Source organism: Notechis scutatus, chromosome 11 (genome assembly GCF_049901735.1).
Source record: "Notechis scutatus isolate UNSWTSFEM ecotype Mainland chromosome 11, rNotScu1.2, whole genome shotgun sequence".
In the NCBI taxonomy this organism is placed as follows: Eukaryota; Metazoa; Chordata; class Lepidosauria; order Squamata; family Elapidae; genus Notechis; species Notechis scutatus.
The window spans coordinates 9,090,553-9,113,286 of NC_142019.1; the positions used below are offsets into that span (position 1 = coordinate 9,090,553).

General features: G+C 47.4%; 1 protein-coding gene across 3 annotated transcripts in view; it reads left to right on the forward strand.

Annotated features, from left to right (window-relative positions):
• ALPK3 (alpha kinase 3) overlaps positions 1 to 22,228 on the forward strand; it is a 48,395-nt gene extending 26,167 nt beyond the window's left edge. For all 3 annotated transcript variants that reach the window (XM_026690035.2, XM_087972744.1, XM_087972745.1), the window contains 10 exons: positions 305 to 1,700; positions 5,595 to 7,440; positions 8,095 to 8,242; positions 9,791 to 9,918; positions 10,932 to 10,967; positions 12,307 to 12,581; positions 14,820 to 14,908; positions 15,885 to 16,105; positions 17,726 to 17,774; positions 18,988 to 22,228. In XM_026690035.2, coding sequence (XP_026545820.2) covers positions 305 to 1,700; positions 5,595 to 7,440; positions 8,095 to 8,242; positions 9,791 to 9,918; positions 10,932 to 10,967; positions 12,307 to 12,581; positions 14,820 to 14,908; positions 15,885 to 16,105; positions 17,726 to 17,774; positions 18,988 to 19,330 — 4,531 coding nt within the window. In that variant the 3' untranslated portion in view covers positions 19,331 to 22,228. The remainder of the gene's footprint in view (positions 1 to 304; positions 1,701 to 5,594; positions 7,441 to 8,094; positions 8,243 to 9,790; positions 9,919 to 10,931; positions 10,968 to 12,306; positions 12,582 to 14,819; positions 14,909 to 15,884; positions 16,106 to 17,725; positions 17,775 to 18,987) is intronic.
• Positions 22,229 to 22,734: the final 506 nt, after the last annotated feature.

Genomic DNA, 22,734 nt, shown 5'->3' on the forward strand with positions numbered 1-22,734 from the left:
CCAGCCAATCAGCTGGAACTCGGGAGGCAGAGAATAGATGGGTCCAGTCAGAGGTGGGATTTGCTGGTTCTCCGAACTACTCAAAATTTCCGCTACCGGTTCTCCAGAACTGGTCAGAACCTGCGGAATACCACCTCTGGTCCAAACTCCCTCACTTATGGCCATTCTAATTGGGAGGTTCTGGGAACTAAATCCTGATATTGCTGAGGAACGTCAAGAAAAAGACGGTTGTCCATTACTCATAGCAAATTCAACTCTCTTGGTCCAGAGTTCCCTCATGACGGCGTTTCTTTCTGGTTCACAGGTGTCAAGAGGAGGACGCAGCTATTTACCAGGCCTCAGCAAGAAACAACAAGGGCATTGTGTCCTGTTCTGGGGTTCTGGAGGTTGGAACCATGACGGAGTACAAAATCCACCAACGGTGGTTTGCCAAGCTCAAGAGGAATGCCGAAGCCAAGCTGTATGAGATAGAGCAGAGCAGGAAGCTAGGGAAGGAGAACGTGGAGATGGAACAGCTGAGACGAGTCAGTCCAGACAGGTTCCAGAGGAAGCGACGGTTGACCGGAGAGGTGGGCATGCGTTCGGGGACCTCCCTCTGGGACAAGGAGGAAGTGGCCAAGGTGCGGATCCCAGACGGGAAGGCCTGTTTTGGTGAAGATGAGAATGCCAAGAACAGAGAGGCCTCTCTGACTGCCCCCACCCTGTTCCCCAATGACTTCTTAGCAGGACATCTGGAAACAGAAGTGGCCACCGCCAATGGGGACTCTTCCCTGGAAAGCGGGGAGGAAAATGGAGAAAGGGATGACCATGGTTTTCTTCAATATATTTACGAAACGGTGGGAATTGTGACCAAGGAGTTTTCAGCGAAGAAGAAGAAGAAAGAGGAAGATAAGGCAGCTCCATCAAATGCGAGCCAAGAGGCCTCCCAACTAGAGGATGGCATGCAACCAAGGAGAAAGGTCTCCATGCAGAAGGAGGCTGGGCCTGCTATCCCGTCCCCAAAAGTTGCATCTCCTATAGTCAACGGAAGACCAGTGGAAACCCAACCCCAAGAGAACTGCCTGCTGCATTCCCCCGCTTCCAAACCCGAGGTGCATTTTTCGTTGAAAGAGATGTATTATGAGGCTGGAGCAAAGCCTAAAGCAGAGAAGAAAGTGCTGGAAAGTAAGGCAAGAGCTATGGAAAAGGCCCTTCCCACTAGAGACTTTTCCAACACGGAAGACACTCTTCCAACAACTGTTCAAGCTTTGAGAAGGGCCAAGGCAGAAGAAGAAAGAAATGAAACCCAAGCCAGGCAGAAATCTAAGGGCATGGAGATAAAGCAGGGTGAAACGGAAGCCCCTGGGACTGACCGGGAATCGAACCCCCAGCAATTCCAGCATCCCAGCCAGGCAGTGGAGCCCACCGCAGAGGTCCTGATAGGACATCAAGTGGAATGTCCAAGCAGCAGTGCCCCAAAAAGCGATGTTTTGCAGCCTGGCCAAGCTGGTCCACCAAGAATTGGAAGTCCACCTCTCTTTGCAGGAGGGGAAGTCCTTCTCATCCGTGAAACGGACTTGCTGGACTCTGAAGCCCAGCCAGAGTTGCAGCTCCCAGAGGCTGGACCTGTGGATTTGACCCTGCCTTTGCAGGGAGCAAGGCTAGCCCTTACCCCAGTAGCCTGGGAGGAGAAACCGTTGCCTGATCCAGGGCCTTCTGAGGTACTGTAAGTTCTATTTTTCTTCTTCTTGAGTGAGGCTGACCTCATGCAAAATGCTTGCCAACCAGCTCTACAGCGACTGCCCAAGTTCTGCCCGCTATTTATAGCGGGGGGCATGCGGGAGCTGTGGCAGGCCAGAAAAAAAGATGAGAGAGTGGTCTCTGGGTGGGCCAGGACTAATGAATCCCTGGCTTTGAAACAACCAGGATAGGTAGCCGGCTTCCTTGGTTCTTCGGTAGGTGGCAACCCGATGGTACAGCCAGGTACAGCCGTAGGGTGAGGTCAGTCCCAGCTTTGGTGTGCATGTGGGCCAGTACGAAGTCAGTACTCAAAGCTGTACTCTTGACTCCAGGGTTCCTTCTCCACCAGCATGTTCACCGTGCCTGCCAGCCGGGCCTCAGCTGTCTCTGACACTCACCAGCCAGCGTCTATTTCCATCGCTTTGATGCACGTTTTTTCCATACGATTCTGCTGCAGGGAAGAAGGGTGGGTGGGGTGGACTACGCATGTCTTAGTCACTCTTGGTGTTTCCTAACTCGTGGGGGCCTCGCGGGGCAAGGTTCACGCTCCGGACTGTCTAGGCATCCAGAGAGCTTACCGATGCACTTGCGGAATGCACGTAGGTGGGCTTCGTGGTGTGTCAAGCAATCTGCCCCGGCGTGGGAGGCATGTGGGTGAGATGCTTTTGGATGTGGAAGGAGGTTTTTGTCTCATGTTTCGACAAGATGCAGGATTTCCTTGCTTCTGGGGGACTCCAGATCCCCCAAACGGGGGGTTTGGGAGACCTTTGGAATGTGAACAGATGATGTGGTTTGTTCTGAGTTAGATCATTGGCCCATCTGTTCCAGGCCAATGTTCTGGCATTGGAATGCCTGGCTTGGTTTGCAGTCCCCGAATTGGGTCCCAAACTTCTTCCAACCAAGACCAGGAGAAGAGACAAAGAAGCAAAACCACGGGTGGCCCTCCACATACGACCACAACCGAGCCCCAAATGTATGTCACTAAGCGAGACAGCCACGAAGTGTCCCATTCTTGCCATTTTTCTTCCCACCGGGGGGTGAAGGGAATCACTGCACTGAGTTACATGGTGGCTTACAAATCTAGCTTCCCCGTTTGGCTCAGCTTGTCAGGACATCGCAAAAGGGATCTGATATGAATCGGTGGGCCAAGCATTTGAATTTTGAACATCTGACTGTGGGGATGAGCTCAGTCTAAGTTAGAATGTGGGGGGAAAAGGGTTCCTAAAAGGGATATTACCAGGGGTGGACTTCAAAAACTTTAACAAGGGGTTCTCTGCCCGGTTGCTGAGTGGGTGTGGCCATGGTGGGCGTGGCCTAGTTGGCCTCCTGCACCATGGTGGGGAGGGGGGCGTTTTTGCTCTCCCTGGGCTCCGGAGGCTCTTTGGAAGCCAGAAACAGGCCCATTTCCGGCCTCCTCGAACTTCCAGGAGGCCCGTTTTTCGGCCTCCTCGCGCCTCCGTGTGAACCCTACACTTACCTGCGTCCAAAACGGGCCACGTGGGGACTCCTGGGAGAGGCAGGGCGGAGTCAGCCAGGAGTGGGATTTGGGGGTTCTTCAAACTGCACAGAATCTTAGCTTAGAGGCTAACACCTGCAGCCCACCCCTGGATATTACTCTTCCCTTCCCCTCTTTCTTATTATCTTTCTCTTTTTCCGATTTCCCTTGAATGTTTTAAGACTTTTATCGTACGGGGGAAAAAACTCTTAATTAAAATCGCTAATCTAATCAGCACGTAGCCTTGCCCAGGAACAGTTTTGCTTTGGTATACTGGTATGTGAGCAGGCTCACCGGAGCCGCTGACCCCGTCGAGGGACTATTCAGATGACTTCCTTCTTCTTATCGCCCTCTTAAAGCAGCTTTCAGCACCTGGGTGTGTCCTGGTGATTGGACTGCAGTCTCTTTGGAATTCGTCTGGCCTCTCACCATTTTAGGAGATGCAGGAGAGCTTCGGCCTTTTGATGAAGATGTGGAGCTAAGAACAGGCATAATAACCATTGGAAGGCTTGGTGAGGGCGCTAATTCCAGGCGTCGGACTTTTTTCTGCATTTCCAGCAAAAAAGTCCATAAAGGGTTTCCAGTTTTTTTTTTTTATCCAAGTAGTTGTTCTTCCTTTTCTAACCAAACAAGCGAGTTTAGCCCACTTTTAACCACCTTAGGCTTAAAACACAAAACGAAAGCCTGCTGTTAAAGGGGGTCGGTCCTAGTTAGATCAGATTTCGTGATGCTCGTTCCTGAGTCGGCGCGCAAAGAATTGCGTGAGCGACATTTGTGGAAAGAAATAGGCTTCGGCCAAAGGTACCCCAAAGTTATTTGGATGCCTTTCATCGGAAGAGAGAGAAGGGTTTTTGTATTAATAGAGAAATTGCGGAGGAGGTCGCATGCTGCACGGTTTGGCAAGCTTCCAGCTGATTCACTTGTCAAATAATATTGCTGATTTGTGAGGATGTTTCTAACCCGGCGCAAAATTGCAAAATTTTCAAGATCCTTAGATTGCAATGATCTCGTACCTTTAACTGAGACTTGCGCGAGCCCAATTAAAATGCTCGGCAGCTTCGTTCTTGCACTTGTTCATAAAACTGGGCTTAGTTTTAACCTGGGTTAGTTATTTGCGGGCATAGCTGGTTGGTCAAGCCCAGCTGGTCAGTTTAACCACTAAGATAGACTGTGCAAAAATGAGAAAAAAGGATTAATTTAGTGCCCCGTATGTGAGCGAACGATGTGTAAGCCAAGTCTTCATGCGGGCCTCTAAGCCATGTGCTCAATGGGGAGCTTAGATGTCGTGGCTTGCTTCTTTCTCGATCTCTCTGTCAGCTTAAGACTTGTCAGCAAGGTTTATTTGGGTTCTTGGAACCAAATGTTAAAGAGAAAAAAAGTTATTCGGGGACTTTGGGAAAAGCCAACCATTCCCCACTGAACTTGGAGAGGGAAAACATGATTTTCTGTTCCTGCTGAAGGATGTAGTTTCCTCTGCTGCCAACACCTGAATGTACCAACATCCAATTTATTTCTCTGGTTGGCTTTCTCCCAAGCACAACTGACATCTAAGAATTAGATTAAAACATGCATAGTGTTTCAAAGAACAGCTGGGGAGAAAGAAAAGACGTGGTTTGGTAATGATACAAGGAAAACAAAAAAAAAAATTATGCACTGACTCTCAATCCAGAAGGGTATCAAAAGTGAGGAACGGATTGGAGAGGAGAAACGAGGTAGCAAATGCCTTTTTCCCCCCAAATGCAGCATTGAAAGAGGGAGGAAGTCTTGATTGAAGTCTTGCTGGTCTTGATTCCTACTTTTGAAAGAAAAGAATAGAGTAGAGTAGAGTGGAGTGGAGTGGAGTGGAGTAGAATAGAGTAGAGTAGAGTAGAGTAGAGTAGAGTAGAGTAGAGTAGAGTAGAGTAGAGTAGAGTATAAAATAGAATAGAGTAGAGTAAAGTAGAGCAGAGTAGAGTAGAGTAGAAAATAGAATAGAACAGAACAGAACAGAACAGAATTCTTTATTGGCCAAGTGTGGTTGGACACACAAGGAATTTGTCTTGCTGCAAATGCTCTCAGTGTCCATAAAAGAAAAGATACATTCATCAGGAGTCAAGAGTCCTCAGGTACAACACTTAATGATAGTCATACCGAACAATAAGCAATCGAATCATACTAGGAAACAGTCAATATAAATCATAAGGATACAAGCGACAAAGTTACAGTCATACAGTCATAAGTGGGAGGAGATGGGTGAAAGGAAGGATGGGAGGATTGATAGTAATAGTAATGCCTTTCTATTCTCCGATTAATTAACGACCATTATTAATTAATGACTGTCTATTCTTTGCAGGATTTAGAAAACTCACAGACAAGCTTATCTGTTGCCTCTGTTTTGCAGGCTCTAAATTCCAAGTTTAGGGAGGAAGCAAAAGAGAAAACCACTTGCTTTTCAATAAGGAAAGATATCCTGGAAGATTCAGGAATAAAATGGTCAGAGGAGAAATCTGGTTCCAGCCCAGAGATCCAGGACTCAAATATGGGAAAGCAACACCTGGAAGAGCACCAGCCAGCAATTTTCCAGAATCGTCCGGTGACTTCTCAAAATACCCCAGGCATTTCTTCTAGTGTCCCATTACCAAATGGGATGGACAATCGGGTTCAGAAGGAAGATGCAGAGAAGTATTGTCCAGGTTGGGGCCAGGATGAAACCCAATGTGGACTACCTTCTAATCGTGAGAGTAAGCAGCCAATTACTCCCGCATTAACAGCCCAAGAAACCCGTTTTCAGGGTAGATCCAAGGATGAGTTGGACCAAGTTGCTCCTTGGACCAAAGGCACGAGAGGAGAAGAGCAAGAAGAAGCCCCTAAGTTATTGAGAGAGAATACACCCACCCCCCAAATGCATTTAGTTCCGGAGAGGAAGAGGTCATCTGAAGCAATAGAAAGATCACGACCGATCTCAGAAGTTGCCACCACCACCCCAGGTCTTTCTCAAGTTGTTTCAGAGAGTCCTCCTCCAGCTTCAACAGTGACGAGCGCTCCCGTGCTTCACGATTCCCAAGAAAAAACTCTGCTTTGTCCAGTCAAAGAAGACCTTCTTGAGAGGAACCAATCCGTAGCCCACTTGCTAAAAGATATTAAGAGAGAAACAGAAACTCAGCCACCTGGGACAATGGTGGCTTCAGAAGAACCAGACCGGCAAGTCACCAGGACTGAAACCAAAGAGGTCTGTGTGCAGAAAGAATTCCTGGTTCCTCCAAGGAGTAAAAAAGAGAAGCAAGAGTCTAAAATGTACACCAAGAAGACAGAGGTTAGAGATAAGGAAAAGGACACAATAGCTTCTGATATTCTTTCAAGAGAGAATTCTCATCCTCCTGAGGCGGTAGTGGAGGAGAATCTATCCCTGGAGAAAGACCAGAATACCGACCTTGTTTCTTCTTTGAAAAATTATTTGCTGTTGCTCTTGAAGATCACCTCCGAGTCAGACAAAAGCAAAGCCAGAAGCCCCAAGCCAGAAGCCAAGATGATGGAGGAGAAGACTCCACTAAGTGCTATTCCAAAACACCTGCCAGATGTGGGCATTGCGGGATTAACTCCCCGGACTTCCAGGAAGATCTTCGAACAGGTGGAGACCGATCAACTTTTCCAGAGTGCTGAGAACTTGCAGTTGACGCCTAGAACTTCTCGGAAACTCACAGGGATGATCAACCAAGAACTGCTTGCTTGTCAGAAGAACCTCAACATTGAACCGGAGACGCCTCCTTTGCCCTGTGTTCCCTCCATTGTGGTCGGCGGCATTGGCGGTGAACCAGCAGGTCTCCCCCACCTTCCCTCTTCTGAGATTGTTAGTGACACCCCAACAGCCCTGCCAAGTGCCACACCTGAGGAGCTGGCATCTGGCGCCCGTCGGAAGATCTTTCTACCCAAAACCAAGCCAACGGAGGAGATGGAAGAAGGGGTCCCGGAGAGTCAGCTGTGGCCTAAAAGGGACAGTCCCAGTGTGTCTCCACAGCAGGGCCGAAAGAGCCAGGCTCTCTTGCAGACCTCGGCCCCGGGTTCTCCTGCGGAGAAGCGCTCTCCAAGCTTGGCCAGGAAGATGGCAACACTGGAGGTTCCCAAGATGTATCAGGAGATGGCGGGAGAAAGCCAAAAGGAGGAGGACAGCTCCCCGTTGGTGCCAGAGGGTGTAGAAGAAAGTGTGCCCAAGGTGGGAGAATCTAGGAAAACCAACGATCCATTTAAAGGTAGGTGTGTATTTTCTTTCTAGGAGAGTCAGGAGATCTTGAGGACTGAGGTTCTGAAAAGACCTTCTCTTTGGGGGGATGTAGGTGGAGGGAGGCTGGACAGGGTAGGAAGAGATCCCGGAACCTTCACAGCTGTGGGTTGAACAAACCTGTGGAAACCAGAGGTGGGTCTTCAGCAGGTTCTGACCAGTTCTGGAGAACCGGTAGTGGAAATTTTGAGTAGTTCGGAGAACCGGCAAATGACTGGCCCCACCCCATCTATTCTCCACCTCCCGAGTCTCAGCTGATTGGCTGATTCTTTGGTTGCCCTGCAGAAGAGAACGGAGCCGAAAAGCAGATTAGTGGGTTGGGGAGGGAATGGCATTTTGCAGTAACCTTCCCCCCAGGAGTAGAGAGGGAATGGGGATTTTATAGTATCCTTCCCTTGCCACGCCCACCAAGCCACACCCACCAAGCCACACCCACAGAACCAGTAGTAAAAAAAAATTGAATCCCATCACTGATGGAAACCTCTCTGCTACGTAGTCCCTGCCTTCTAGAATCCAATAAATGTTCTTTTCAAAGCCAAGCGAGTTGAGAGCTTGCGGCTTCTTCCATCCCAATTCACCTCTGGGCATTGAGAAATGACCGCTCTCATTTGTCATCTTTTCTTAGCGCCACAAGTGGTTCGCAAGATCCGAGGGGAACAGTTCTCTGATGCCTCCGGGAATTTGAAGCTATGGTGTCAGTTCTTCAATATCTTGAGTGACTCTAAGCTTACCTGGTACAAGGATGAGGTGCCCATGGCAGAAGTCAAAAGAAGGTTAGTCTTGTGGAAATGTCTCCAGTGGGTAGCAGTAGAAATGTGATGATCTGAGCAATGTTTCTCTCTTTCTCTCTCTTGGATAATTTTTGCCCTGTCTTACTTCTTTTCCCACCATGCCCCAAACTCCTATCTTCAGTCCTTCTCCAACATTCTAGATAGACTAGATTTCATTCCCCATAATTCCCAGCCATCTGTTCTGACCAAGGCTTCCAAGACCGTAATTAAGCACCCGCTTAAGTTAAAACAACTCTTGTTTTATTTCAATACTGGAAATTATGTTCATTCCCAGCCTGTAATGAGTCCCAAATAGTCCCTCGAGATAAGCACCCACCTTTCTCTCCTTTGAATTGCTGCCAACAACTAAAGTGCCAAATGAACTGTAAAAAACCAACCAAAGTACAAAATCCACGCAGAGCTTCAAGGATTAATCTGAACAGAGCGAACGACTTTGCTTCCTGCAAAGGTTTCTCTACCTTTGCCTCTCCTTTATACCTTATGGGAGGGGCAATCACCTCCCAGCCTTACTTCCGAGTTGCCCCTTTTGTCTCAGCTGCTCTTGCCTTCTAGCAGCTCTGTGCATATGCACACTGGGAACAGGCTCCCCTGAATCCTCTTCCTCGCTGCTGCCAGACTCCGGAGGCTCCAGAGTTACCACCCCACTCCCAGATGGTCCTGGCCCCATCCTTGCATCGAATGCAGGACCCTCGTCCGAGTCCTCTCCAGACTCCCTGACTGGTCCCCTTTCTTCCTCACTGTCTGATTCCGCTGCCATCTGCACAGGCTGCCGGCGAACCACACCACCGCCATCGTCAGGCTTGTTAAGAATTCTGGGAGTTAAGTTGCACACCTCTGGCAGGTAGCAAATTGGGGAGGGCTGTTAGCTTACTAAGTTCATCCAGACCCCTCACATCCTGGACATAAAGTGTTTCAACCCCTTCCCTCAAAACGACGCTATAGAGCACTGCACACCAGAACAACTAGACACAAGGACAGTTTTTTCCCGAATGCCATCACTCTGCTAAACAAATAATTCCCTCAACACTGTCCAACTATTTACTCAGTCTGCACAACTCTTACTATTAATCTTCTCATCACTCCTTATCACCCATCCCCTCCCACTTGTGATTGTATGACTGTAACTTTGTTGCTTGTATCCTTACGATTTATATTGACTGTTTCCTAATATGACTTGATTGTTGATTGTACCCTATGACTATCATTAAGTGTTGTACATTATGATTCTTGATTCTTAACGAATGTACCTTTCCTTTATGTATACTGAGAGTATTTACACCAAGACAAATTCCTTGTGTGTCCAATCACACTTGGCCAATAAAGTATTCTATTCTATTATTCTATTCTATTCTATTCTATTCTATTCTATTCTATTCTATTCTATTCTATTCTATTCTATTCTATTCTATTCTATTAAAAGGTTACATTTACTCACCATCAGCTTAATTGCTTTATTTTTTTATGATGATAATTTGGAAGCATCTGGTTAGTCATTCCTGCAGTGTGTGCTGTAGATTTCGTGTTTTCCAGCTCCGGAGACGAAGGACAGGCAGCTCTGGCCATCGTGCAGATGTCCCTGAAGGATTGTGGGGTGTATCAGTGTACCATCCAGAATGAATATGGGACTGACAGTACTGATTTCCTGCTAAGCTCTGAAGGTGAGATTTGGTCACTCAATAGATCTCTTGTTGAGAGTGAAAGACTCGAGACAAATGACTTGCTTGACTCAGTCGTGGGCTGCAAATTTTTTAACAGCCGGTTCTCTGGCTGGGTAGGTGTGGCCGGTTGGTCATGTGACTGGGTGGGTGATGTCACTCATATACCCAGCCCTGCCTCCCAGCCACTCACCTCAAAGGAACAGGTAGGATTCAGCTGGTGGGGGTTAATCTCATCACTGGCTGCCCCCCCATTTCTCAGCCTGTTTCAGGGCCATTTTCAAGCCGTTTTTCAGGCTGTTTTTCAGGCTGATAGTCAACTCATAAAATATTTCTGTGGTCTTTTTAGAGTTGCCAACAGAAAGGGAGGGGGGAGCAGTGGGCAGCTTGCATTCCATAAATGTTTTCAAAGATAGTTTCTAGGTGACCGAAGTTTCTGCTGTGCAAAATTCTAACTGGAGAACACGATTGATGACTCTTGGCTATGGATGTGTCCCTTTGGAGAATATGAATTATGATCCACCTAGGGGGTGGGGGAAAACCAGGGTCAAGGGTGACAATGAATGATGTGTCTCAGAGTCAGCTACATCCAGGCAATACCGCATCTTTTGACTTCTAATAAATCCTTTTGGAGTTTGGATAGAGACTCATGATTTAAATGGGGTTAAGTGTCAGAATCCTGACACTGATTTTGGCTCAATAAATGGCCCAAAAATGGCCGAAAACAGCCCAAAAAACAGGTGGGGTGGGGCCAGTGGTGGTCCAATTTGCCGGTACTCCGAATCGTGCAGAATCGGAACAAGGGGTTCTGGTGAACTGGTCCGAACCTGCAGCAGCCCACTTCTGGCTTGGCCCCTCTCTTGGCATCAACCTACATCTGGCTTTGTATCTTCCAAAAGAACAAGTCCAATGCAGTTTGGCTCCAACTCTATTAAGACCTCTTTACCCCTTTCCGATCTTCTTCCAAGTAAGAGAATCATACTATATCTCTTCCCCTGTCTTGCTCTTTTCCCTAGTGCTGTCTGGATTTATTGCCAAAGAAGAAATAGAAGGTAAAGTACACCAAAAAAAAAAAAAAAAGGTATGGTGAGTCAAATGCCCTTGGAGATAACATGGCCCCCATCATGAACCCTGCCCTCCACAAGCTCGTCACTATGGATGACTTTCCAGTTGAAGGAAAGAGAGATGGTTGAGATGACGCTGTTTCATACCGAGGCCAAAGATCCAAGGAAGGAAGATATTTTACTCATGGAGGTTCGGAGCAAAATTCTGTGCCTTTCTTCTATTTCCCTGGTTTGGTCCATACATGGGCCAAGATTGTTATTATTATTATTATTTTTTGGCTCTCTGTGATATGTGAATCCACCTGCTGTGTTTGCAGACAACGTTGCTTATGGAGTCACTTGTTTCCTAACGATTTTTATTGACTGTTTCCTAGTATGATTTGATTGCTTATTTGTACCCTATGACTATTATTAACTGTTGTACCTGATGATTCTTGATTCTTAACGAATGTATCTTTACTTTTATGAATACTGAGAGCATTTGCACCAAGACAAATTCCTTGTGTGTCCAATCACACTTGGCCAATAAAGAATTCTATTCTATTCTATTCTATTCTATTCTATTCTATTCTATTCTATTCTATTCTATTCTATTCTATTCTATTCTATTCTGTTTCATTTCTATTATTCCTATTCCTATTCTTATTCCTATTGTACCCTATGTCTATCATTAAGTGTTGTACCTTATGATTCTTGACTCCTGATGAATGTATCTTTTCTTTTATGTACACTGAGAGCATTTGCACCAAGACAAATTCCTTGTGTGTCCAATCACACTTGGCCAAGAAAGAATTCTATTCTATTCTATTCTATTCTATTCTATTCTATTCTATTCTATTCTATTCTATTCTAAATTCTATTCTAAATTCTATTCTGAATTCTATTCTATTCTATTTCTATTCTATTCTAAATCTATTCTATTCTAAATTCTATTATATTCTAAATTCTATTCTAAATTCTGCTCTATTCTAAATTCTATTCTATTCTATTCTAAATTCTATTCTATTCTAATTTCTATTCTATTGTATTTTAAATTTATTCTATTCTAAATTTATTCTATTCTATTCCCTATTCTATCCTATCCTATCCTATCCTATCCTATCCTATCCTATCCTATCCTATCCTATTCTATTCTCTATTGTATTCTCTTCTCTTCAGACCAGCAAATCTTGGTGGAATCAACCCATACCTGATTTCCTACTTCAGCCATTGCTGCAGCCGTAGACATGGCCCCAGATGACCAGCTCATTGCTCCTCTTCTCCTTGTTATCCACTGCTAGGAATTCCAGTCTTAAAATTAAGGCAGTTCTTCTACTTTTTTTTACAGCTGGAGAGGAGATTGAGATGACCCCCATGGTGTTTGCCAAAGGTCTAGCTGACTCTGGCTTCTGGGGGGATAAGCTCTTTGGTCGGATCATGGTGGAGGACCTGGAGGTTGGACAAGGATTTCTACGCAAGGCTTGCCGGGCCCGGGCCATATATGGCCTTGAGCCGGTCTTTGAGTCTGGGCACACTGGCATTATCAAGGTCCACAACCTCATTGCATTTGGTGGACGCAGCGAGAACACGTTGGTGGAGAGGAATTATGATATCACCATTCAGGTGGGTAGAAGGGCACCCTTTGCTCGACCCCAGTCCTGTAGTCAAGCGGATCTTCAGGTTCAGTCACCAAGAATTAGATAATATACAGATGGTGCTCGAACTATGACTGTAACTGAGCCTGGAAGTACAGTCATAAGAGCGTGGTGGCACAGTGGTTAGAATGCAGTACTGCAGGCTACTTCTGCTGATTGCTAGCTGCCAGCGGTTTGGTAGTTTGAATCTCACTGGCTCGGGGTTGACTCCGCCTTCCATCCTTCCAAGGTCAGTCAAATGAGGATCCAGATTGTTGTGGGCAAGAGGCTGAATCTGTAAACAGCTTAGAGAGGGCTGAAACGGCACTGTGAAGCAGTATATAAGTCTAAGTGCTATTGATAGTGCCCTTCCTTCCTTCCTTCCTTCCTTCCTTCCTTCCTTCCTTCCTTCCTTCCTTCCTTCCTTCCTTCCTTCCTTCCTTCCTTCCTTCCTTCCTTCCTTCCTTCCTTCCTTCCTTCCTTCCTTCCTTCCTTCCTTCCTTCCTTCCTTCCTTCCTTCCTTCCTTCCTTCCTTCCTTTTCAGGGGTTAGAATGCAGTATTGCAGGCTAACTCTGCCTATACACAATCAGAAGGTTGAGCCTCATCGACTCAAGGTTGACTCAACCTTCCATCCTTCAAAAGTCAGTAAAATGAGGACCCAGATTGTTGGGGTCAAATGTGCTGACTCTGTAAACTGCTTAGAGAAGGCTGGAAAGCACTGTGAAGTGGGATATAAATCTAAGTGCTATTGCTATAAATTGTGGCAGTGACTAAGCAAGTCACCAAATGACCATACTCAATTTTAGGACAGATAACAGATAAAAGATAATCAAAGTTGGAAGGGATCTTATATGCCATCTAGTCCAACCCCCTGCCCAAGCAGGAGACCCTACACCATTTCTGACAAAGGGCAGTCCAATCTCTTCTTGAAAGTCTCCAGTGACGATGTTCCCACAACTTCCAAAGGCAACTTCTGTTCCATTGGTGGATTGTTCTCACTGTCAGAAAGTTTCTCCTTATTTGCAGGTTGAATCTCTCCTTGTTCAGTTTCCACCCATTGTTCCTTGTCTGGCCTACAGGCGCTTTAGAAAACAGCTTGACCCCCTCCTCCTCTCTGTGGCAGCCCCTCAAATATTGGAACACTGCTATCCCGTCTCCCCTGGTCCTTCTCTTCACTAGACTAGCCATGCCCAGGACCCCTTTTCTGGCAGTTGTTAAGCAAACCCAGTGGTCATTAAACAACTTTACTTTCTCCAGCGGGCACTTTTTAGCTGAAAACCAGAAGTAAAGTTTGGAAAGCAGCAAAAAAATGCCAAAAATCATGACCGTAGAACATTGCAAATGGGTCTAAATGTGAGCCGGTTGCCACACAATATCGATTGCCAAGCACCCAAAGGGGGCAAGGTGTGGCTGTTGAGAATGTCAGTAAAGGGTTATAAGTAGCTTCGGGGAGGTTCGATGTAACTTCAACAGTCGCTACTTGTACGTCACCCCATTTTCCAATTTTGCACATTACGCTGAATCCTCAGCGAACAGAACTGAACCAAGGTTAAAACAAGCTAACATCCCCCACAATATTGGCTGGGTGGGGAGGAAGAAACAAGTTTTGCTTGTCTGGTCAGAAGCAGGGGGTGGGATTCTACCGGTTCAGACCGGTTCTATAGAACCGGTTGTTACGATTCTGTGCAGTTTGGAGAACCTGCAAATCGTGGCCCTGGATGGCCCCATCCCTCTCCACCCACCCCTCCCCGCCCAGTCAGTTGTTATCGCGCATGCCTGACATCACTGACTGCATTCTCCCCCGTCCAGTCACTCCTTAAGGTATTTCTTTTTTCCCCCTCCCGACGATCAGCTGTTCCGACAATCAGCTGTTCCGACGATCAGCTGTTCCGACAATCAGCTGTTCCAAGATCCCCCTGAAACCCAGAAGGCAAAAGGCGCATGTGGGGTGTGTGTGTGTGTGTGCTGTGCACCCTCGCTCAGTTTTTTGCCTTCCTGGGCCTCAGGGAAGCCGTCTAGGAGCAAAAACGCCCACCCAGGAGGCTTCCCTGAGGCCCAGGAGGCCAAAAAATGGAGGGGGTGCTGCAAAAAAAAAGAGAGAGAAGAAGCCACGCCCATCCAGCCACATGGCCACGCCCACCTAGCCTCGCCCACAGAACCGGTTGTTAAAAAATTTGAATCCCACCCCTGGTTAGAAGATGTCAAGAACCGTCTGTTTCCTTGCAGGAGTGTAAAATCCAGAATTCCAGTCGGGAATACTGCAAGATCTTTGCCGCGGAGACAAGAGTCATTGCTGACTTTGGATCAGTACCTGAGTAAGTTGTTTCTTTCTAGGGCTGTGAACGGCCTGGTTAAATCTTCATAGGTTTGCAGGTCGTCTTAGACTTCTGACCATAACTGAGCCAGGAAATTATGGTTGTAAGTCAGGTCGGTCATTAAGCTGGTCACCACATGGCTACACCTGATTTTATGCACTTTTTCATGGTGGTTGTTCAGCAAATGCTGCGGTTGTTAAATGAGTTCGTTTTCCACAATGGGTTTTTTTTGTGGGGGGGGGGTCAAAAATCAGCAGTAAATTCTGGAAACTGGCAAAGAAAACACTGAAAATCACAGTCCCGTGACCACCGAATGCGGCAAATAGCCACAGAAAATGCGAGGCAGTTGATAAGGGTCCACAATGCATTCATGGGACTGCAGGAGTTGGAGGCTGCAGCTTTTGGACTGGGCCATAAGTAGCGGTGGGGAGGAGCGGTGCCGTGGCCTAGAGGCGGAGCTCTCGCCTCACAATCAGGAGGCTGTGAGTTCGATCCAAGATAGAGGCAGATATTTCTCTGTCTGGGCGCACTGGGAAGAGATCTGCTGAACAAAACTCCGCATTGGTGACAGGAAGGGCATCGGGCCATTAAAACACTCTGCTAGCTCCAATTTGGTTGCCCAGACTCCACCCTCAAGGGATTATGAGGTCGTTAAATGAAGAAGGTCATGATGATAAATAACTCTGTTGTCACTTTGACTGGTCTAGGGGGAGGTTTCATGAATGACCCAAATTTGGCGGTGTAGAGAGAAAGAACATCCTGATTGTAGTCAAATATATTTTGCATTACAGACCTCAGCTTGCTCCAGAATGACTAATTTTTAAATGTCCAAGAACTCTTGACTGGTGACCCAACTTCTATCTTAATTGACCCAACTTCTGTCCTAATTGGGAGACAATGGCCACATCTGACGTGTCAACCCAAGTAGCTGAAGTTCCCTTTGAACTTCTGAAGTAGCTCTTTTTCTTTGATGCAGGATAATCCCACTTTACCTCATCTATCGCCCAGCCAACAATATTCCTTATGCAACCATGGAGGAAGACTTGCCTGGCTCGTTTCAGTGCTACTGTGGACGAGAAGGAGGTGGCAACCGGTTGGCTCCACCCAACCTCTCTGAGATTGGCCAAAAATGCTCCGCTTTCCAGCACTGGCTTTACCAGTGGACAAATGGCAATATCTTGGTGACAGACTTGGAAGGTGAGGCTCTTGTGTGGGCCACAAGATTGCACCGTCTAAAGTTTTAGGAGAAGGCCTTGCGGGAAGCAGGTCGGATTGTGATGGCGAACCGATGGCATGCATGCCACAGGTGGCACGCAGAGCCATTTGTGCGGGCACGCAAGCCCCAGCCCAGTGGTGGGATTCAAACATTTTTACTACCAGTTCTGTGGGCATAAGTTGGTGAGCGTGGCCATGTGACTACCGTGTTTCTCATATAATAAGGCCGGGTCTTATTTTTTTTTTGAGCCCCGAAAAAATGGCTAGCCTGTCTTTTCAGGGGTGACTTAATTCCCCCCCCTTGCATCTTTGGGCGGGCGGGCAGCGATGGCTTGGATGTTGACCTCGGCGTTGGTGGGGCACTTTGTATCAGGGTCAACGCAGGCAGCACCATATCCGGGTGTGCCACAAAAGTACTTCCTAACGGCAAGCCCCCACACCATTCCCCCCACATTTCGCATGTTTTAATATAGGCCTTAATTTGGGAGGAGGGGCTTAATTTCATTTCATGCCTACCAAACATGCTGGGACTTCCTATTGGGGGGAGGCCATATTGTTGGAGAAACAGGGTAGGTGGGTGTGGCTTTATTATTTTTTTTGCTGCCCCCACCCATTTTGGGGAGCTTCCTAGCCTCAAAGGAGCCACTGGGGGAGGGGGCATTTTTGCTCCCCTAAGGCTCCTCTGGGGCTCTGGAAGGCAAAAAATGGAGGTGTGGGGCCTGAGCTCCTCCCTCCATTTTTTTGCCTTCCTGGGCCTCAGCAAGGGGAATCCCGGCGCAGCTGATTGTATCTAACAGCTGATTATCGGAAAGGACAAAAAAGAAAGAAATATTTTAGGCGAATGTCAGGCGGGCGGGTAAGTGAGCATTGGGCGGGAGGGTGGCTGGATCGGGGGCGTGGCCAGCCAGAACTTATTACCGTTTCGGCGACCGACGCCAAATTCTTTGCTACCGGTTCGTCCGAACCGGTGCGAACCGGTTGAATACCACCACTGCCCCAGCCAAACTTACCTGCACTGCACATGCGCGCACCTCCCAGCTGATTTTTGGCCCATTTGAGGCCATTTTCACCCTCCTGGAGGCTGGAGGGAAGCCTCTGCAGCCTCCGGAGGCTGAAAAACAAGCCTTCCGGAAATACCGGAAGTGCCGAAATGGGCCCGTTTTTCGGCCTCCAAAGGCTGCAGAAGCTTCCCGGGAGGGCGAAAACGGCCTCCAACGGACCAAAGATAAGCTGGGACGCATGTGCATGCACAGTGCAGGTAAGGGGGTGGGAGTGTTGCACACGCCTGTGTGTGTGTGGGGGGGCAGGGGGCATTGCATTGTGAGTGTTGCATGCGCGTGGCTTTAGGCACACCGCAACAAAAAGGTTCGCCATCACTGCCATAGTTGGATAACGTTCCTCCTGATGTTCTGAGGCATGCTGGGAGTTGTAGGCCAGCAGCAACAGTGGGAGGAAGGTAGACCTTTGCACCTCTGCTGCAGATGAATGGCTTGAGGGTGGCTTCAGTGTGATGTGCTAAGGGTCAGCATGGCGTTGTTGCTGAACAAAACATGAAGCGTGTGGTGGACCTACCTTACGATTTCACCAGAGCTTTTCTTGCAGGGGTTGGATGGAAAGTCACCAATGTGAAGATTGCTACCAAAACCAAGGGGTAAGTAACCACATTGGGTAGCTTTCAATCCAGGCTGGATAACTGGGTTCTACCAGAGTGAGCCAAGGCTAGAGCAAGGGGTTGGGCTAGAAGACCTCCAAGATCCCTTCCAGCCCCATGATTCTATATTTTTGGCACATAAAGGAATCTGCTAATATCATTAACTAGGCAGTTTCTATCTACCTGCCAAATAATAAGCAGCTTCAGCACCTTATTATTCAACTCTCAGTGTATCTCAGGGCATCATCCTTCCATAATAGCTCCCTTCTAGGATGAAACCATGATCATAATGTCTTGCTGTATCTGACTTCAGTGCAGTTCATACTCCTGAACTGGGAATCCATGAAATCTTTGTCCCTCATGGCTTAGCAAAAGACTAAACTCTTGTTAAACTCATGCTAAACTCCTGTACAATCCAGACCAGAAGATTCTGATGGGATGTGGGCATTTAAACCTTGATTAGTCACCCACAGGTCTCCTGTGTTGACCTGAATCCAGATCCATCCTCTGGAATTTTCTACGGTGCTTATTAACACAGAGGCTGTCTCTCAGATGCCAGCTAATCTATCTATATAAAAGCAAAATACCCCTCACGTATCATCACAAAATCTCCAGAACCGTAAAGCCTACAAATTTGAAATTGGGCCCGTATGTTCCTCTTGGCTTCTAGGTGCTCACTAAGAAAGGATTTTTCAAAATGTCCATCGGAGCATCATCATTATTATTATTATTAACACGCTCTGATGCTAAGGAGTTCTACTCCCCCTCCTCACCTGAAAAGAAATCTGTTCCAAATGCAAAACACAAGCAGAGGAGTTTAGTTTCAGTTTCAGTTTCAGTTTCACAGCACCAAGCAGCTTTAGTACAGAACAGTTGAGCTGAGCCACGCTCAGGCTCTTTGCTGTCTCCTTCTTGCTCACGCAGCAAATCCTGTTTCAGTTTCCAAACAGCCCTCAACTCTCTCACACACCGACAGGACGCTAGCCAGAGGAATACCGATGGATGCTGGTAGGCCGAGGCAGAATTTTTTCCCCTTATTTTCCTCCCCCCAAACTAAGCCTGACCACATTGTTTCGTAGCGAAGCATGGGTATCCAACTGGTCCATGAATAGATAGAAGACCAGGGAGAAGCATCAGTGAATCCCATAATTTACGAGCACGTCGAAGATGGATGGGGAATTTACCTTGGGGTGTAACCTTCTTTCTCCGACAGGTACCAAGGCCTGAAGGAGAGCTGTTACCCCAACCTCCTCAATCACTTCGTGACCTCCCATCAATGCAACCGTTACTGTGAGCTCCTTGCTCTCAAGAGCCTTGAGGTTCCTCAACCACCCCCGAGAAGCAAAGGTTCCCGGAGCCCCAACGTGGGCAGGAAATCCTCGTCAGCCCAATCCAGCCCTCAGCTCCAGAAGAAAGGCCTCTCTAGTCCCCAGGCTTCCAGAAAAGGGTCTGTAAGCCCCAAGAATGCCCGGAAAGGTCCAGAACACGTGGCGGAATCACAATCGACGGCATGGCCCAAAGGAAGAGACGGCGACAAGATAGGACAGCTGCAGTGACGGGCAGTGGGGGCCATCAGCCCCACACCTTGTGTGTGCCTGAGGAAGGGGACGGGATGTCTTTGTCCCCCTGTGGCTCCCCCCACTCCTTTCCAAGTGTGAGGTCTGTGTGTGGTGTTTGATGGAATGAGCCATGCTCTCTGGGCAGGTTTGAAACCCCCTCAGGAACGATGTGTGAATGCAACCGTGTGCTCACTACCGAACCTGCGAGAGAGTCCCATCTCCAGAGTCCCATCACATGAGCCTGGCCCTCTGTGGTCCTGTTTCTCCTTGGTGCTTGGGCCGCGCTTTGAATATTGAGCCTCTCTTTGGGTTCCCAATAGGTTTGAAGTCCAAGATGGGGTCTGGACGCCAGGTGGCTGGGCTGTAACACAGGACTCACGCCCTTGACTGCAATGCCCTACCAACGACCCAACGCTTTCTGCTTTTCCCATGACGGAGTGGGCCAACCACCACCCCAGTCAAGACTCTTGAGAATGAACTTGGGCCCAAGGCTCTCTTCCCGCCCACGCCCAAAAGACCGCCTAGGAGAAAAGAGTTGACTTCTTCCTTCTCCTCGGCTGCTTCCTTGATGGGACTCCATGTGACGTGGCTGCGACGGTATCTCCTTGCAGTGTTTGGGGACAATTCAAGCGTCCAACATGTCACGGGAGGACATTTGGTCCATCGATTGAGGCTGCTGTGATGAACGGAAGATTAAACCCTTCTTGCTCGACTACCCTTCCTGTTCCATCCACTCCTGGTGCACATATTTTGCACACCGAAACCTCTGGTTTCAGTTAAGGTTTTGATCTCCCATCAAGAGATCAAAGAATAAGGGACACGTTGCTGTCAGAGACTCCGGGACATGAATATTCAAAGCAGATCTGTTATATTTCTTACCTGTGAATGATCACAGATAGCTCGCATTCACATCACGGGCTGAACTTGGTTACTGAACTGATGTTTTTTTTTTTTTTTTTTTGCTGGATTCACATCATACACGGACCTGTAAGTTAACCAAAGAAGCTGGATTCACACACCAAACTCCCCCCCCCCACTTAAAGAGAAACTGGCTTAACCGGAACCAAGTTCAGCCTGTATGAATGCAGTTCCTAAATTTACAGCTGACAAGGATATTGTATGAACATAGCTATAAGTGTGCTGTCTGGGTTGCAGTCTTCCTCAGTCTAACTTCTTCTAGATGTGTTGGGATTAGCCAGGATTCAAAACCTTAGGAATTCTGGAAGTACAGATCTGTCACTCCTTGAGGTTGTAGAGTTAGGGAAGGCCTTTTAGATCCAAATCTCTCTCTCGAACAACATTCTCTTGGTTCACTTTATATATTTCGCTTTTTTCCAAATTTCCCCTTAGCAGATAAATGCAAGCTGTGTAGTAGTTGCCTTCAACCAGCAAGATTTGAAGCACCACCTACTGTCAAATAAATTGCCCTGTAGCTGTCTTTCCTCCAGAGCAGAGGTGGGTATTCAGCAGGTTCTGACCCGTTCTGAAGAACCAGTAGCGGAAATTTTGAGTAGTTTGGAGAACCGGCAAATACCACCTCTGACTGGCCCCGCCAACCCCATCTCTTCTCTGCCTCTCATTGAGTCCCATCTGATTGGCTGGGTCTTCTTTGGTTGCCCTGCACAGGAGAATGGAGCTGGAAAGCAGGTTTAGTGGGGTGGGGAGGGAATGGGGATTTTACAGTATCCCTCTCCTGTCTTGTCCACCAAGCCATGCTACGCCCACCAAGCCACACCCACAGAACAGTTCATAATATTTTTTTTAAATCACACCACTGCTCCAGAGCTCAATTGAATTACATGTAGGATGGAGATGTCACTCAGCAAGAAGATTCTGGAACATAGGTGCTGTCCCTTCACCAAAGACTACTGTACAAACCATCACAATCTGGAGACCTATCACTTGTGAATAAACCTCTATTGTCTTCCATCATATCCTTAGACAGAGAACACCTTAGGAACCCCAAAGGAACCCCCCAAAACGATGTAAGCAGCAGGGAGGGGTGAGCAACATCTAGGTTTAATGGGTGGTCCTTCTAAAGCGTTTTCTTCCTGCGCCATTCAATTGGAAAACAATTCATTATAAATATTACCGGCTTGATATTAGTGCTTGAGTTGCCCAAAGTGAAAGAAGGGAGCTGAGTTCCCCTTGCGGACTCTTCCCCAGGGTGGGTCATCCAACGAACCATGTAGAACCTCATTTGATGTATCGGAACTTCTGCTGAAGCTGTGATGTTGAAGTGGCAGGGCCAAAACTTGTCTTCAAAGCTCCTTTGAAGGTGCAGGCATGAAGTTGCATGCCCTCCAGGGGTGGGATTCTACAGGCTCGCATCCATTCGCTAGAACCGGTTGTTAACATTCTGAGCAGTTCGGAGAACCGGTTGTTAGAAGAAATTGCAGGGCTAATCCTGCAAGGAAGGCAGGAAGGAAACATTCTGGTGTTGCTTACAGAAACTGCCTCTCCATTAACCCTTATTACATTCTTGGCAGGACTAGACTTCCTGTCTCAGGAACTTCTCTGGAGTTTTTCTTCCCCTCCTTTGCTGATACTTTGCTTGTGTGGAGTGACCATTCAAAGTTACAATGGCACTGAAAAAAAAGTGACTTATGACCATTTTTCACACTTATGACTGTTGCAGCATCCCCACAGTTATGAGAGGCCAGGCGAGGAGATGCCTGCCTCGATGTGAGTGATGTTGAACTGGCCACGCCCAGCCAGTCACATGACCACCAAGCCACGCCCACCAACTAAGCCACACCCATAAAACCGGTTGTTAAAAAAATTTGAATCCCACCCCTGATGCCCTTCTATAGGGTTTACAAGAATACAGGGAGAAATTGGGACTGATTGGGTTGTGTAATGTTGACTCAAAATAAAAATAAAAATAATAATAAACAACCTGGGGTTCAGTAGTTACTGAATAAAGCGAAACAGGATGTCACTTGTCTGTGGAAGCAGCTGAGATCTTCTCTGAATTTTATGTACTGTACGCGCATTTCTCTGTCGAAATGTGGCTGATTGCCAAGACTTTGGTAAGCGTAGACTTGAGAACACGGTTTCTTGGAAAACATGAATGAGGACATCGGTTTTATTTTCAAAACAAGTAATTCTGTCATCTGCAAGTTTGAGGGTTTTTTTTTTTCATTACTTAGGAAGAAACTCGGAGGTGAGTCGGGGTTTCCGGCTGAGTGTAAATCTCATTGAAATTCAGCGGGCTTATCTGTGGGTAGACGCAGGCATATAGTCACCTCTGCGACTGAAGAGCCAACAGAGTGAATGCAAAGAGATCAAAGGAAGGCTGGGTGAACTCCTGGGGTTCAACTGCATTTGGGTTCAATTGCCGAAAACACACACACACACACACAAAGAGTTGGCCCGGGCCATCCCTGCTTGAACCCTTT